This window comes from Strongyloides ratti (assembly GCF_001040885.1).
Source record: "Strongyloides ratti genome assembly S_ratti_ED321, chromosome : 2".
In the NCBI taxonomy this organism is placed as follows: Eukaryota; Metazoa; Nematoda; class Chromadorea; order Rhabditida; family Strongyloididae; genus Strongyloides; species Strongyloides ratti.
In genome coordinates this window covers 4,175,192-4,191,515 of record NC_037308.1, presented here as the reverse complement: position 1 = coordinate 4,191,515, position 16,324 = coordinate 4,175,192, and the positions used below count along the sequence as shown (strand labels likewise).

Genomic DNA, 16,324 nt, shown 5'->3' with positions numbered 1-16,324 from the left:
GTTATCTTATCTATATTGTCGGGGTTTATTTATTTATAAATAAAATATGTATATATCCAAATAAGATCGTTGTAAGATAATTAAATGGACACATGGTAAAAAATAATTTTTATACAAATATTTATTTTTATTGCTTCAATTTTTAGATGTTTTGCGGTTTATATGTAGTACAATGTGAAGCTAATGTGGTTGTAGCTCTGTTAAAAAAATCTCATAGACGATATGGAAATTCTCTTATTCATCCATCTGTTTTGGATACTCAAGATCCATTATTAAGAAGTTTTGCTGATCTTAAAGATGTCTTAAATAGTGTTAGCGATTTGGCTGAAATTAATCCTATCAGTTATCTTAGTCCGTTCTTGGATGTTATAAAAAGTGAGCATACAAATGGTCCTGTTACATCTCAAGCTATTATTAGTGTTGAAAAATTTGTTAATTATGGATTAATTGATGATAATAGGTGAATTTTTGTTTTATATTATTTTTAATTTATTTTATTATTTTAGTATAAAAGCTTCGATAGCTGTAGAAAGTATAACACAAGCAATAACTAGAGCCAAATTTATGGGTGGTAGTGATAACGGGAGTGATGAATGTGTATTATTAAAAATAGTGCAAGCCTTAAGATCGTTAATTATGTCTAAATATGGTAGATTATTGTCAGATGAATCTGTTTGTGAAATGATTCAGTCATGTTTCAAAATGGCTTTTGAATTAACTTTTTCTGAATTATTAAGAAAAGTTTGTGAAAGTACTCTTATGGATATGACACAGGTAATATTCAATAGACTGCCAAGTTTTGAAGAAGATGTTAGAAATCTATATCCTCATATGCTTCATGCAAGAATAAAAAAGAAAAAAAAGTTAGGTGAAAAAAATTTTGGACATAAGGAGTTTTTAAATAATATTCCAAAAAAAGTGGAAGAAACAGATTTTTTAGAAGCTGAAGAAGGAAAAATAGTTGATGAAAATGATAAATTACTCGGTGATGAAGGAACTAAACAAAATTTATGTGAGGATATTGATGATGGTAATGTTCCTGATGCAGAGAATGATGACAGCTCCGGAGGATCTAGTGATGCTGAAATAGAAAAACATAATCATGAAGTGCTTAATGAAAAAGTTGCTGCTATAAAAGATCATAAGAAAATTGTATATAGTAGTGATTCTGAAATGTCTGATACTCCACAAGTTATTGACATTATGGATCAAGATGTTAATGGAGAACCTGTAAATAAGAAATCCGCTTCCAAACAACATACACCGTATGGATTACCATGTGCAGCAGAACTTTTACGTTTTCTTGCTACAATATCTAATCCTTTGAACAAAGATAACACTGAAAATATGATACTTTTATCATTAAATTTACTAACTGTTGCTTTAGAAGCTGGAGCAGATTATTTTGCTAACTATTCAAGACTCTTACCACTTGTTCAAAACGAACTTTGTCGATCTTTACTTCAGAATTTGGAATCAGAAAAATTACCAATTCTTGCTGTAACAAATAGAGTTTGTTTCCTTCTTTTTGAAGCTTTAAGAACTCACTTAAAGCTTCAGATGGAAATGTATTTTCAAAAATTAAGAAATATTGTTCTAGCTGAACAAAAAGTCACTTATGAGCAAAAGGAAATTGCTCTTGAATCAATTGTACATATGTGGAAGATACCAGGTTTAGTAACTGAGCTTTACTTAAATTATGACTGCGACTCATATTGTTCAAATCTTTTTGAGGAACTAACAAAATTATTACTTGAAAATGCCTTTCCAGTTAATGGTCTCTTATCTACAAATATTTTATCTTTAGATGCTTTATTAGCTGTAGTTGAAACTATTGATGGCAATTGTCTTCAAAGACAGGCAAATAATGCTGAATCTTCAAATTTACCTTTATCATATACCCAAATTAGACCAAATCGTATGTCTTCATCTGAAAATATACCATCTTTATCACAAGTTATTCACCAAAAAAAGCAAAAAAAGATTATTACAGAAGGAACAGAATTATTTAATCAAAGTCCTAAAAGTGGTATCCAATATCTTATTGAAAAAGGTGTGCTTTCATCATCAATGAATCCTACTGAAATAGCTCATTGGATTCGATCAAATCCAAGGCTAGACAAAAGAAAGATAGCTGAATACATTTGTTCTAGAGAGAGAAAAGAAATTTTAAAGGCATTTGTTGGTTCTTTCAATTTTACAAATACCCGTATTGACGATGCTTTAAGACAATTTTTGGAAGCTTTTCGTCTTCCTGGAGAAGCAGCAGAAATTTCTATGGTAATTGAATTGTTTTCAGAATTTTGGCACTTAGCAAATAATGAACCTTTCAATCATGTTGATGCAGCTTTTACATTATCATATGCTATTATCATGTTAAATACAGATCAACATAATCCGGTTGTAGGTAAAAATCAACAAAGAATGACTGTTGAATGTTTTAAAAGAAATCTATCAGGAACAAATCATGGAGAAGATTTTGATGGACAAATGCTAGAAAATATTTATCATACTATTAAACATAATGAAATTGTCATGCCTGCTGAACAAACTGGTGCTGTTAAGTTGGATTATGAATGGAAATTGTTACTAAAAAGAATGAATAGTAATGAAGGAAAATTTCTTCATGCACCTGTTGGTTGGAATGATCAAGATCTTTTTAGCATTATATGGGGTCCAGCTACAGCATCACTAAGTTTTATTTTTGACAAAAGTGAACAAGAAAGTATCACAGCTAAAAGTTTAAATGGTTATAGAAAATGTGCTTCAATTGCTGCTCATTATGGAATGTCTGATGTTTTTGACAATCTCATCATACATCTCTGTAAATTTTCAACCCTTTTATCTCCATCTACTGATTCATCAGATGAAAACACATCTGGAAGTGGTAGAACAACAACTATCAAAGGTTCTGTTGTTCCTGAAACACCTGAAAATGTTACTGTAGCTTTTGCTGAAAATATGAAAGCTCAACTTGCTACTAAAACAATGTTTCAACTGGTTCATATACATGGAGATATTCTAAGAGAAGGATGGAGAAATGTTCTTGAATGTATTGTTTATCTTTTCAAATTTGAAATGTTACCAAAAGTTTTAACGGAAGTAGAAGATTTTGTCTCTCCCACAAAAGTTATTTCTATTCAAAGAAAAAAAGAAAATAAGGATAAAAAAAATGCTGATCATAGTCTTTTAAGTTGGTTTGGTTTAGGTTCTAGTAATTATGATTCATCATATGGAGGTAGGACAAGTAAAGAGTATAAAGAATTGGTAGAAGCCGGTAAACAAATCATTGTTGATTGCCATCCAGAACAACTGATAACGGATGGTAAATATTTAAGAACAAGTGCGTTAGTTGAGTTGTTAAATAATATTATTGCTATAAGTATTAGCATTTATGATGATGACTATTATGAAGGAGATGAGAAAAAAGTTGTCAAATTAAATTATAAAGATGAAGATTCAATGATTCTTTTATTGGAAATCATGATATCAGTAACATTAGAAAATAAGGATAGACTTACTTCAATATGGCATTTAGTTAAAAGGCACATTGAATGGTTATTAAATACTTTTGGAAAAAATACTTTTATTGTTGAAAGAGCAATTGTTGGTTTGTTAAGAATTGCCAATAGAAATTTATATAGATTAAAGGATGATATAGCTAATGAAGTTTTACAAAGTTTCAACATTCTTTTGTATCTTAGGCCAACTGCATTCTTTTTATTTTCTAAACAAATTTCTTTTGGTTTACATGATTTATTGAGATTAAATGCTGCTAATGTTCACAAACGCCAACATTGGGAAGTTATTTTTTCTCTTATGGAAGCTACTGGAGCTGCAAATTATCCCAAAGAATCAATTAAAAGTGATCCTATTATTAATCATACTACAAGAGAAGTTGTTAGTGATACAGAAAATACTAATATTATTAAAGACATGTCAATTGATAGAGGATATACTTCAGATAAAGGATTAACTGAAATTGATGGAAAGTGTAGCCTATTTCAGGCTGACAGTCAATTGTCTATTGGATCAAATAGTGATTGGGTTAAAATTAAAGATAAGAAATTTGATAGAGAAACAATTGTTCTTGTTTCAGGTTTAGCTAAGCATGATTCGTTAGCTTTTCTTAAAGTTGGTGAAATATTATCTTTTCTTGTTAGAGATTTTGTTCATATAACACCAGAAAATTTTGATTCTTGTGTTAAATGTATTAGATCAATGACTGAAGCTGGAATGGATGGTGGTTTTAATGCTGTTGGAACAATTGCTCTTGATGGAGGAAAGAAATTTGGCAACCCCGATGATAAGTACGCTTCTAGTGAAAGTATTAATTCAACAGGCTCTGATAAACAACAACAATCTCAATTAAGTGAGGCATACTATTATACAACTCTCCAACTTCTTGAACTTTCATATTCACTTCATATAAAGGCATATAGTTTTTTTAAAGCTTGGTCTGAATCAGACAAAGCAATTGATTCATCTATTCCACATCTTTGGAAATCATGTTGGTGTCCATTATTACAGGTTATCGCAAGAGTATGTTGTGATTGTAGAAGGCAAGTCCGAACTCAAGCAATTAATACTCTTGTTCGAGCATTTTTGATTCAAGAATTAGGAAGTTTAACTTCAACAGAATGGGAAAGTTGTTTCAATGATATTCTCTTTCCATTATTGACAAAATTGCTTGAAAACATATTCCCTATGGATCCAATAGGAATGGAGGAGACTAGAGTTAGAGCAATTCAATTGGTATGTAAAGTATTATTAAATCATCTTAATTCACTTCAATCTTTACCAAGTTTTATTAATTTATGGATCAAATTATTAGATTCAATGAAAAGTTATCTTTTAACTGAAAGATGTGAAATGTTAGCTGAAGCAGTTCCAGAAAGTTTAAAAAATATGATTCTTGTTCTTGATAGTATTGGTACATTTGAGGCAAATATTCAATTTTATGAGATGACCAGGAAGAAATTAGATGAATTTTTACCAGAATTAGTTAAAGAAGTTATGAATAGAGAGATTGATAGATCAATATCTCTACCACAATATAATGTTTAATAAAGCTTCTAATTATCTTATTTTTTATAATATTTCTTAAAATAAAATTGTATATATATAATAGTTTTTTTTTCAAATAAATATTCTATGTATTTTAATTATGAATATTTTATTAAGAAACCACATATTTATATAAAAACAGTATGATTTTTTTTTAATACAAAATAGTATTTTATTTTAATCTATAATTTTATTTTAAAAAAATTTAGTTGTTATTGTTTTCGATGTATTTTTATTGGCATACTAACTATGTACCCTATAAAATAGATGTAATTTTAAAAAGTTTTTTTTATATCCAATAGAATAGGTTTTATGATACAAGTAAACTCATGTTATCATAGAACTTTAAAATTTTTTGAATGATAATTTAAAGTACAATTAAATTGAGTATAAAAAAATATAAGTTTTGAAAGAATTTATTATTAATATTTTGAGGAAATTTAATTTATTTTGATAAATAGGAAAAATAGGAAAAATAACTTATTGACTACACTTTTATCATTATTTTTTATTCCCAATAATAACCAAAACTTTTATTATTGCTACTTAATTGTTGTTTACTCTTTTAAAAGTTATGTATGTTGTAATTTTATAATTATAAAAATAATAATAACTCTTTAAAATTACAAACTTTTTTATAATAAATTTTATTAATATAAAAAATAACATTACCTTAAATAATTTTTCTCAATTTTAGAGTAGAAACTTTTTTATTATGAGGATAATTGTATATAATATTTTTATTGATAAGGACAAAATTGATGAGTTGTTATCATTTTAACTTTCTTCAAAGTGCAATCAATCAATTTCATGATAACTTGATATTCCTATACCTTCTTTTTTTATTAATAGAAATTTTAAAAAATATTTATAAGAAAAGTGGATAAGTTGAGATTATTCATTTATAAAAATTGCACTTTCTATCATTGTGTTAACATCTTTTTTTTTTTTTTTAATTATCGATATATATATATATTTTAATATTTCTTAATTTTATCTACATTATTTTATTTCAATAAATTTAATTAAACATTTATCTAATTATTTTACAAATTTTTAAATTATTTCCTTAAATAAAAAATATTATTAATTATAATTATCAATAAAGACAATAATTATTTTTAATAATAACAACCTTTTATAAGTAATTATAAAATATTTAAACTTTTTAAAAATAATATTTTAATAATATTATCATATATATATCTAAAAATAAATACAACTTTATTCTAATAACTTTTCGTTTTAAGATTTTATATTTTAAAAATGACTTGTCAAACTTTTTAAAATACTTTAACCATTAACATTCTATTTATCATTCTTTTATTTTATTATATCAAATTTGTGGATAAAATTATTTTGATCAAAGAAAAAATTATATTTTTTCAAAGAAGGATAAATTAAATACCTCAATAAAAGATAAGTATTAATAATAATCTTTTCTTTATCTTTTTTTCCTTTTAACAAAATACTAATCTCCCCATCATAATCCTTTTTTCTTCCTCAATTTAAACATATTTTATTTAACAAAATTTTATTTATTATATACAAAATATTTAACCAATCCAAAAATTTTAAAAGGACACAAAAACTTTTTTTTTTTTTAATATCCTAAAATATAAAATACTTTTTATCTCACCATATACATTATTATAAATATATGAATTTTTATTGTATGTAGTTTTTTTTCCTGATACATCATGAAAAGTTCTTTTATTTTAAAAAAAGGACATACATAGAACTATATTTTTTTTATATTATATAAATGCAATCTTCATTAATTATTTATTACTTTTATATCAAGGTAAATATATACAAAACTAGTATACTAATAATATACCCATATATTTAATTTATATTTAATGGAAAATTAAAATAAAATAGATTTATTTCTTTAATTATTATCCTTTGAAAAATCACTTGTTTACTGTAAAAAAAAAAGTGTAAATATATCTTAACATTTTTTTTATCTTTTATATCAAATAAAACATATTTTAACTTAAAGAAAATGTCGTTATTTTTGATATTTCCTAAATTTTATCTTACATTTTTAAAAAAAAAATAAATAAAAGACATCTACAACAATAGGAAAGAAGAAAGTATAGATAAATATATATATGAAAGGAGAATATATTTATATATAGTTTCTGAATAGATATATGAAAAATTTTTCCCATATGATGTAATAATAGGAGGATATTTATATATAATATTTTAGTGTATTAAGAAAAGTTAAAATAATAATGATTATTGAAAGTAAACAATTGAAAAAAGGGTTTTTAGGAAATGGAAAATTTTTCATAATGACCTTCTACTATGTTTTAAAAATATTTTATATATTTGTATCATAAGTATAAGATATGTATAGCTCTAAGTATATCTTTCAAAAAGGGGAAAAAAAATATGTCAAAAAGAAATTTTTAACTAAACTTTTGTTCTTTATATATTATTCATACTTCCTATTTTTTTTTTGTTACAGAATTAAAAAATATGTAGGACCTCAAATCTCAATGATCATTTTATCTTTTTTTAAAAATTTTCTTATTTCTTCATTCTTTTATTATAAATATATTTTTAACAAAAAAAAAAACTAACATTTAAAAGTTGTTTTAGTTATATGCATTTGTTTATTTTTTTTTAGCAATAAAAAAAAAGCAAAATTTTTGCCGTTAATATATTTAAATTATATAATATTTTTTATTATTAAATTAGTTTTGTCAACAACTAAGAATTAATATTAATTATTTACAAATACCTAATAATTTTATTATCTCTGATTACTTATATTATATTATATCTATTATAAATATTATTTTAATTATTATTTTTACATAATTTAAAAATATCAAATATCATTTTGTAATATTTTAAATAATAATTATTACTAAATATACTTTATATTTCGTTATTTTAATTTATTATCAAGGAATATATTAAAATTTTTATTATCCTATAATCAAATTTCATTAATAAATATCAATGTATATTAATGAACATTAAAATTTAATATTAAAAATTCTTTTTAAAAATTATTCTTTTATTTATTATTATTGCAACATAAAAGTAATTTTTTTTATTAAAAAGGATTTATATTAAAAAGATTTCTTTTTTGATAAAATTATTATAATAAATAAACTTTTAATATATTTTTATAAGTGATGAATATTTTTAATAATATATATATTTTTGGCACTCCAAAATCTTTTTTACGTTAGCCTATGTTTCACTTTTTTTAATCATTATTTCTTCAAAACTTTTTTTCTTCATCTTCACACACCCACATTTTTATTAATTATCTCTTTCTATCTTTTTAAATAATATAAAACCAAAAAAGATAAATAAAATAGAAGAAACTTTTCTTTCTTTTTTTTTTTGCCTTACTTAATATGTCTAATAAAATTACTTTGTGGGTGGATATATATAAATATAAATACACATGTATAATACTAATTTTATTTTCTTTTAAATATAAATATATAACACTAATTATAAACATATATCTTCTATACTATACAAATAAGATTTGGTATTTTTTAAAAAGTTAAATACCAATAAACATATGTACATTTTTCTTAACATTAACAATATCTTATAATAGGAAAATTGTACTTACATATACATATATATATATTCATTATTTAATTATAAAATCATCTCTCGCTTTTTTTTTTTAGAATCTTTTTCTTTTTTTTATTCTTATTTTTACATTTCTCCCCTTTCTTTTTAAGGTTCTCTCAAGAGATTTTTCTTCCTTTAATGGACAGATAAATATATCTATATATATATATACTTTTATACAATATCAACTTATTTAATGAAACTTCTTTTTACTAAAATATTATTTATTCATATAAGATTCACATATATAAATTCCTTTACTCTTATTCTTTTTATATTCTTTTTCCTTGAAAAATTTATGAAAATTAAGAAAGTATATTTCTTATTTTTTTTTCCTTATTATATATTAGTATTCTTATCCTTAATATATTTATCACATTATTTTTGCTATTTTCTTTTTTCAGGTACTAAAAAAAATGCTATTTTTTATTTTAACAAAAAAAAAAAAAACCTTTTTCAAGTTGATTGGTATCAAGAGACTTTTAAATTGACATCCATTTATATTGAGGGTGTTTTGTCCATATAAATATCCTATGTATTTTGTATTAAAAAACTTATTTTTACATAAATATATCATCTTTTTTATCCACCCTCACATTTATTCTTTTTTATCCCAATGAGAGCAAATAATTTATTATATTTTTATTTTTAAAAAAGAAAGAATACCCTTTTTTTAATATAGTTATATATATATATAAATATAAAAATATATATATTTTACAATTATCTTGACAAAAATTTAGGGGGACTAAAAGAAAGAATAAAAATATATATATATATTTATATATATTATCTTTACTCTCCTACATATATGTATTATTTCTTTATCTCCATATATATCAAACAATTTTATCATATAAATATCTATGAAAGGCAAAAAGTCTCTACACCAACGAATAACAAAAAGAAGGTTTTATACCATCAAAACTTTTTTATATCCTCCTCCATTTTTAGAAAAGGGACATGTGTACATGTACATGTTACTGAAAAGAGCCTCTCTTTTGAAGTAGCTTAATTTTAACAAACTTTTCTCCTAATATATATAAATATATAATGATACATATATATTTTATTTTACGAATGAAAAAAAAAAATTTAACTATGTAATTTTTTAATATCAAATTAGCTTACATGTCTTTTTAATCATTCTCTTAATATAAATTATTTATCACTATAATATATTATTTATAATTAATTAAACAAAAAAGATTTTCTTTCATTCATTTATTCTATATATATATTTGTAATATTTAAAAATAAAATTTAAAAATTATAAGTTAAAAATTTTTATCAAAATTATTACAATTATTAATTTTAAATTTCTTATATATTTATTATTTTAGTTTGTCTCAAAAATCTATTTCAAAGAAGAGGAAAAATATTTAAAATTCCATAAATTTAAAAAAAGACAAATTTTTATAGGAATTTACTTTTGTTAACAATATTTATATTATCATAAAGGCACATATTAACCTTGGGATTAACTTTAACATCTCTCATAGATGTTTGATCTTATTCACCTATTGAAAAAAAAAATGTAATATAAGATTTTTGTTTCTATAGAAAAATTATATAATATCAAAAGTCAATGATAAATTAACTTTTAATATATCTTTTAACAACAAATGACAAATTGGTTTTTACTTTTATCTTTTTTATTATATGTAAAACATTTTTGTTGGCAAAAAAAAAAAAAATGTATTTATATTAAAATATCAAAAGGTGTATAACTATTTGTGTAACTATTCTTTATATATAATTACTTTAACAAATTACTATAAGTGACAAATTTTTATAGACACTTTATAATATATTCCTTATCATTTAATCACATCAATACTCCCTTTTCATTAACCACCAATTATGTGCTAATTAATTTTTAACATATCACCCTCTTAAACTTACACATAATTAATATTATTTCGTTTAATCAGTCTTAACTTATTTTCTCTTTCTCACTATTTTTATTAAATTCCTTAAGATATACATTTTAAACAAACGGAAGTCTTTATTTTTTAATCTTTTATCCTTTTTAATATATTTAATATGATATTTTATATTTTTATCACACTATAAATCTTTTTTATAAATACTATTTTATATTTTATTAAAAATATATATATATATTTTTTTTTAATTATTCTTTTCCTTTATTTTCTTATATATCTTCTTCTCAACTACATTATCGTTAAAATATTCATTATTTTTACTTATAATTATAATAAAATATTAACCAAAAACTTTTTTTTTTTCCTAATTTTTCTTTATTTTTTTTTATTTCAGAAAGTAACTAAAACGAAAACAATTTAATTATTTTATTGAAATAATTATATTTAGTTGATATGGATAGAATAACATGGTACCAACAGGGAGAATCACTGGAGGATCTTCTTTGTCAGGCTGGAAATGTTGGAATATATGATGGTGATTTAAAACAATCTGCCTTCGAACAGGGAACTGCTTCACTTACATTACAACGAATTATTTGGGCTGACTCACATGATCCTGATTGTCGTTTGGTTCTCCATCATAGTTTAGTTACTAAAATTGATAAACATCACAAATCTATGTTCTCGAAAGGTGGAAAAATTATTGTTCATCTTGATAAACCTCCAAATAAAATTCATAATGGTCCTGTACAAAATTCAACATATAATTCTCTTAGATTAGTTTTTAAAAGTGGTGGTGAAGATGAGGTTAGTTTTTATGTTAGTATATTATTGTTTTTTTTTATTATGATATGTATTGTCTTTAAAAGTTGTCTTTTTTTTTTAAATTGCATGAAAAAAAAAAAATTTTTTTTAATTATATTTAAATTTATAATGAATACCAAAAACATTTTTACTTATTTTTTTTTTAGTGTCTACGTCATTTTTAAAAATATTATTTATGTATATCTTTTCTCCAACAAAATTTGTATATTTTTGTTTTTTCAATACATAACACACAATATGTGTTTACTATCTATTCTACTACATTTTAACTATTATAATATTTATTTTTTTTTATATATATTGATAAGTAGAATAAAAATTTAATATTTATGTTGAATGATACTTAATTTATAAATAAAATAATCTATTTTTTTTTATTTCAGTTTTATAAAAAATATATGGAAGCATTATCAAGACAAACGTGGAAACGAAATTCATCTTCTTCATCTTCAGGTGGATCAAGAAGTTCCTCAAATGCTAATAATCACCATCAATCATCATTTAATACCCCTAACACAACAACAACAAATACATCTTCTTCATCTCGTGTTGTTGGTATTGGTGGTATTGAAAGAAGAATCAATGAACATCATGCTAGGACTCATGAAAACATTTCCCAGGTGCGGTCATGAAAAAAAAAAACTTCTTTATATTTTTTTTTCTTTTAATATATATAGTTCCTAAAAAATTTTAACCATTATTGTTTTTATAATAATCTTACCATTGGCTTTTTTTTTATATATTTTTTATTTTGATATCAATTTAATAATATTTTTGATAAGAATTATACCTTATATTAATATTTTTACTTTGGAAAAAGAGAATAATTATTTTCTTTTGACATCAAAAAAAATACATAACGATTCTTCTTTCCTTTCTTCATAAGGTATACCATACAAAAAAAAAATTTATAAATTTTTCTTTTTTATTTCTCTTTATATTTTAATTGTCTCAGGCTTTTGAAGATATGAGTAGGCTTATGGATCAAGCTAAGGAGATGGTTGCTATGAGTAAAAGTATAACTGAAAAATTAAGAGCTAAAAAAGGAACAGATATTAATGATGATGAGGTTAATTTTTTCTATTATTTTTTTCTTTATTTAATATAATCATTTTTTTTTTCTTTTTATAGACTGTCAAATTTAAATCATACCTCTTATCATTAGGTGTAGCTGATCCAGTAACAAAAAGTACCTTTGGAAATGGAGCAAAATATTTTGAAAGATTAGCTAAAGAAATATGTTATATTCTTGAAACACCAATACGTGAAACCGGTGGAATGATGACTCTTCCTGAAGCTTATTGTCGTATTAATAGAGCTCGTGGTACGGAACTTATATCACCAGAAGATTTATTAAATGCTTGTTTAAAACTTGAAAGCCTCAAATTAAATATAATACTTCATAAATTTGACTCTGATGTTTATGTTCTTCAGTTAAAAGAGAAATCAATTGAAAGTACTGTTGATGAGACATCTGAAATTGTATCTAAATTTGAAGGAATAACACCAAGTCAGTTATCTAAACAAGTTGGTATTAGTGTTATTTTAGCAAAAGAACGCCTAATTGCTGCCGAAATTGAGGGAAGAATTGTTAGAGATGATTCTGTTGAAGGGTTGGCTTTCTATAAGAACAAATTTCTTGAATGTGTTAACTAAATATTTATCTTTTATAATTTTATACATAAATAAAAATTATTAATTTAATCTTTCGTGAGGAAATAAAATTGAATATTACCATATTTTATTGAAACAAATAAATAAACAATAGCCTCTTTAAAAATTTTTATTTATTTAAATTCCAGTAATATAATATAGTTATAAAAAAAATTTCAGAAAAAAAAAGATGATTAAAGAATAAAATATAATAATTATGATAAAAAAATTGTTTTCTTCTTTTCTTATTAAAAATATTTATAAATAGAATACATCTATATTAAATATAGGAAAAAAAAAAACAATAAAAAACAACTGACATATAAGTTAATTTATTTCAGTCCGGTATTAGTAATTAAGAAAAATAATAAAGAAAACAAAAAATATTAAAAAAAAAACAAAATAACAATTCCAAGGTAATGAATATTGCATTCATTTATATATAAATTTAAAAGGTCAGCTAACACGTTATCATGATAAGATAAGAAATAATAAAAAAAATAAGTTGATACTTATCTGTTAGTAGCCATTATAAATATAAATAATAAAATAATATAAAATTAAATTCCTTATCATTAATCTTTTTTTATTTTTCATTGAAACAACGTTAATAATAATTTTTATCAATAATAAAAAAAAGTTATAAAAATTTTTATTTCACAATTTCTTTGTGTCTTTTATAAGTTATCAAATAATTTTTATTGGTTATCAAATATATTTTAACAATTATCGATACTTTTGAAAAAAAATTTATTAATATATAAAGTTAAAAATAAAAATAAAATTTTGGTAAATTAAAGATATTTCTAAAGAAAAATATTTCAAGTATTTTTCATATCTAACATAAACATACTTTTTTTATTTAACTTTAAAACTTACAGATAATTTTTAAAAAATATTATAAAAAAAAGATTAAAATTTAAAATGATTGAAACTTCCTTTGACCCATCATAAAAATATCAATGTTAATCATGATCATCTATTCAACCTTTAACAAAATTTATTTGTAAAAAAATCTTTATCTTTAAACAATTTAATGAAAAATATTTACAAAAAAAAAAAATAAAACAACATTTTATTTTAATAAGTTCTTTATTATTATTCCAATTGTAAAAAGTTTTATACATTTACTATAATTAGCATACTTTCCATTGAACAAAAATATGCCTATACACAATGACTTAAGAGCCAACTATTTTTTTGCCTTCCTACCATTCGGTGTATTATTTCTTGGTGGCGTAACAGGTCTAGAAGAATTGTTTACATTACTAATATAGCCTTTCTTCTTATCACTTGGTTTCAATATTTGAAAACTACACATTAACGTTTCATCAACTGTCATCATACTTCCTGCATTGTCAAATTCTCCACAATAATTTGGTGCAGAGAATAAAGTTACCAGTTTTCTTTTAGCGAAGAATTCATATCCATCTTCCACAACCTATAATTAAATAAAAATTATTACATTTAAAAAAAAAATTTAATCCCTAAAATATAATAAATATATATCTATACATACCTGATGAGCCCTGCAAATTAAATCAAGATCAAATTTTGTAAGAAATTTGGAGACAACTTCAGCACCAAAAGTAAATGATACACCCCGGTCATTTTCACCCCATCCGGTAACATCTTTGTCTGGATCAGACCACAAAAGATCACAAAGTAATCCTTGATCAGGAACATCTGTAGGTCTAGTCATCCTTTTTATTTGATCTAGTGATTGGAGATCTGGAGACAACCCACCATGACAACAAAAAATTTTTTCATCAATAACGGCAGCAACAGGTAGACAATTGAAACAATCAGTGAATGTCTTCCATAATTTTACATTATACCTTCTCTTACATTCATCATAAAATCCATAAATTCTATTTATAGCAGCACTTTCGTGATTTCCTTAAAAGAAATGAATATAATTTTAAAAGAAATTTTATATAACTAACCTCTTAGAAGAAAAAAATTTTCTGGATACTTAATTTTATAAGCCAATAAAAGACAAATCGTCTCCAAACTTTGTTTACCTCTATCAACATAATCACCCAAAAACAAATAATTTGACTCCGGTGGAAAACCTCCATACTCAAACAACCTCAATAAATCATAAAATTGCCCATGAACATCACCACAAATTTTAAGTGGAGCCTCCAATTCCAACAACATTGGTTGGGATAAAAATATTTCTCTTGATTTCATACACAAAATTTTTATTTCCATCTCGGTTAACTGAACATTTTTCCCTGGTTTGGTACCACGGTTTTCAAGAAATCTATTAAGAATCGCATCTATCTTTAATTCCTCCATATCTTTTTATACTTTTTTTTCACAATTTTCAATAAAAAAAAATATTCCTCGTTTAATCCTAAAAAAAAATACTGCTATTTATATGATACATCAATATAAAGAGAGAAACATTCATCGAAAATATTGACAAATACTATAAGAACAAAAAAATATCACGCTGTCATCTGGCAAAAAAAAAAATTTATGACATTTCTGTTAAAAACAAAAAGTACTTTACATAATAAATTTTTTAATTCCTTTTTATAAGTTGATATGGAAATTAAGCATATATATAGTAATATTTTTAATTAAATGACAAACAAAAGGCATATCAGGATAAAAAAATTAAACACCAGAAAAAGGGTAGTAGTCGAAAGATCAAAACAAATCATGCTTCTAGAGAGAGTAATGTTAATACACATCATAAACTGTATAATAAACGGCGTGTATTATCATTATTTTACAGTTTTGAAATCTTTACAAAACTTTATTAACACAATCACATATTTAACTAGCTAATTTGACTCCTTTTTTCTCTCTTTATATTAATAGGAATAATTTTTTCTATCACATTGGGAGAATACCACAATTATTAGTTTGTGTAATTATCTTTTAATAATTCTATTGTTACTAATAATTTCCTCCCTTTTAAGTAGTAATGTAAATAATTTTAAAACATCAAAATTCAAATTACTAACAAAAGAAATTTAAAAAAAAAAACAAATGAAAACAAGATAAAAACAATTTCCATATGAATATTCAAATTATTATTTAAAAAGTATATTATACAAATCTCCAAAAATAATATATTTGATTCCACTAAAGATACAGCTAGTAATGAAGATTATAAAATTTTTAGTCATACTATTATCAAAAGAATCGTCACAGACCTCGTAAATTTAAATAATTAATCTTAAATACTGTCACAATCAAATATTTTAAAGACTCAACACAAAGATATCTTCTAACAAACTCGTAAACCATGAAAA

The 16,324-nt window shown here is 23.0% G+C and overlaps 3 protein-coding genes across 3 annotated transcripts; 2 read left to right on the top strand and 1 right to left on the bottom strand.

Moving 5' to 3' along the window:
• Nucleotides 1-146: 146 nt before the first annotated feature.
• Nucleotides 147-5,067, top strand: SRAE_2000134300 (Golgi-specific brefeldin A-resistance guanine nucleotide exchange factor 1; the record flags this gene model as incomplete). The annotated part of the gene is made up of 2 exons (XM_024652284.1): nt 147-460; nt 507-5,067. 2 exons carry the CDS (start codon nt 147-149, stop codon nt 5,065-5,067), a joined length of 4,875 nt encoding a protein of 1,624 aa, XP_024505876.1.
• A 5,960-nt stretch (nt 5,068-11,027) lies between these two features.
• On the top strand, nt 11,028-13,055 carry SRAE_2000134200 (Vacuolar protein-sorting-associated protein 36; the record flags this gene model as incomplete). The annotated part of the gene is made up of 5 exons (XM_024652283.1): nt 11,028-11,381; nt 11,783-12,019; nt 12,355-12,468; nt 12,531-12,909; nt 12,949-13,055. The coding sequence occupies 5 exons, from the start codon at nt 11,028-11,030 to the stop codon at nt 13,053-13,055; spliced, it is 1,191 nt and encodes a 396-aa protein (XP_024505875.1).
• Nucleotides 13,056-14,244: 1,189 nt separating this feature from the next.
• On the bottom strand, nt 14,245-15,356 carry SRAE_2000134100 (Serine/threonine-protein phosphatase PP1-beta catalytic subunit; the record flags this gene model as incomplete). Its single annotated transcript, XM_024652282.1, has 3 exons — nt 14,245-14,493; nt 14,572-14,951; nt 14,999-15,356. The coding sequence occupies 3 exons, from the start codon at nt 15,354-15,356 to the stop codon at nt 14,245-14,247; spliced, it is 987 nt and encodes a 328-aa protein (XP_024505874.1).
• Nucleotides 15,357-16,324: the final 968 nt, after the last annotated feature.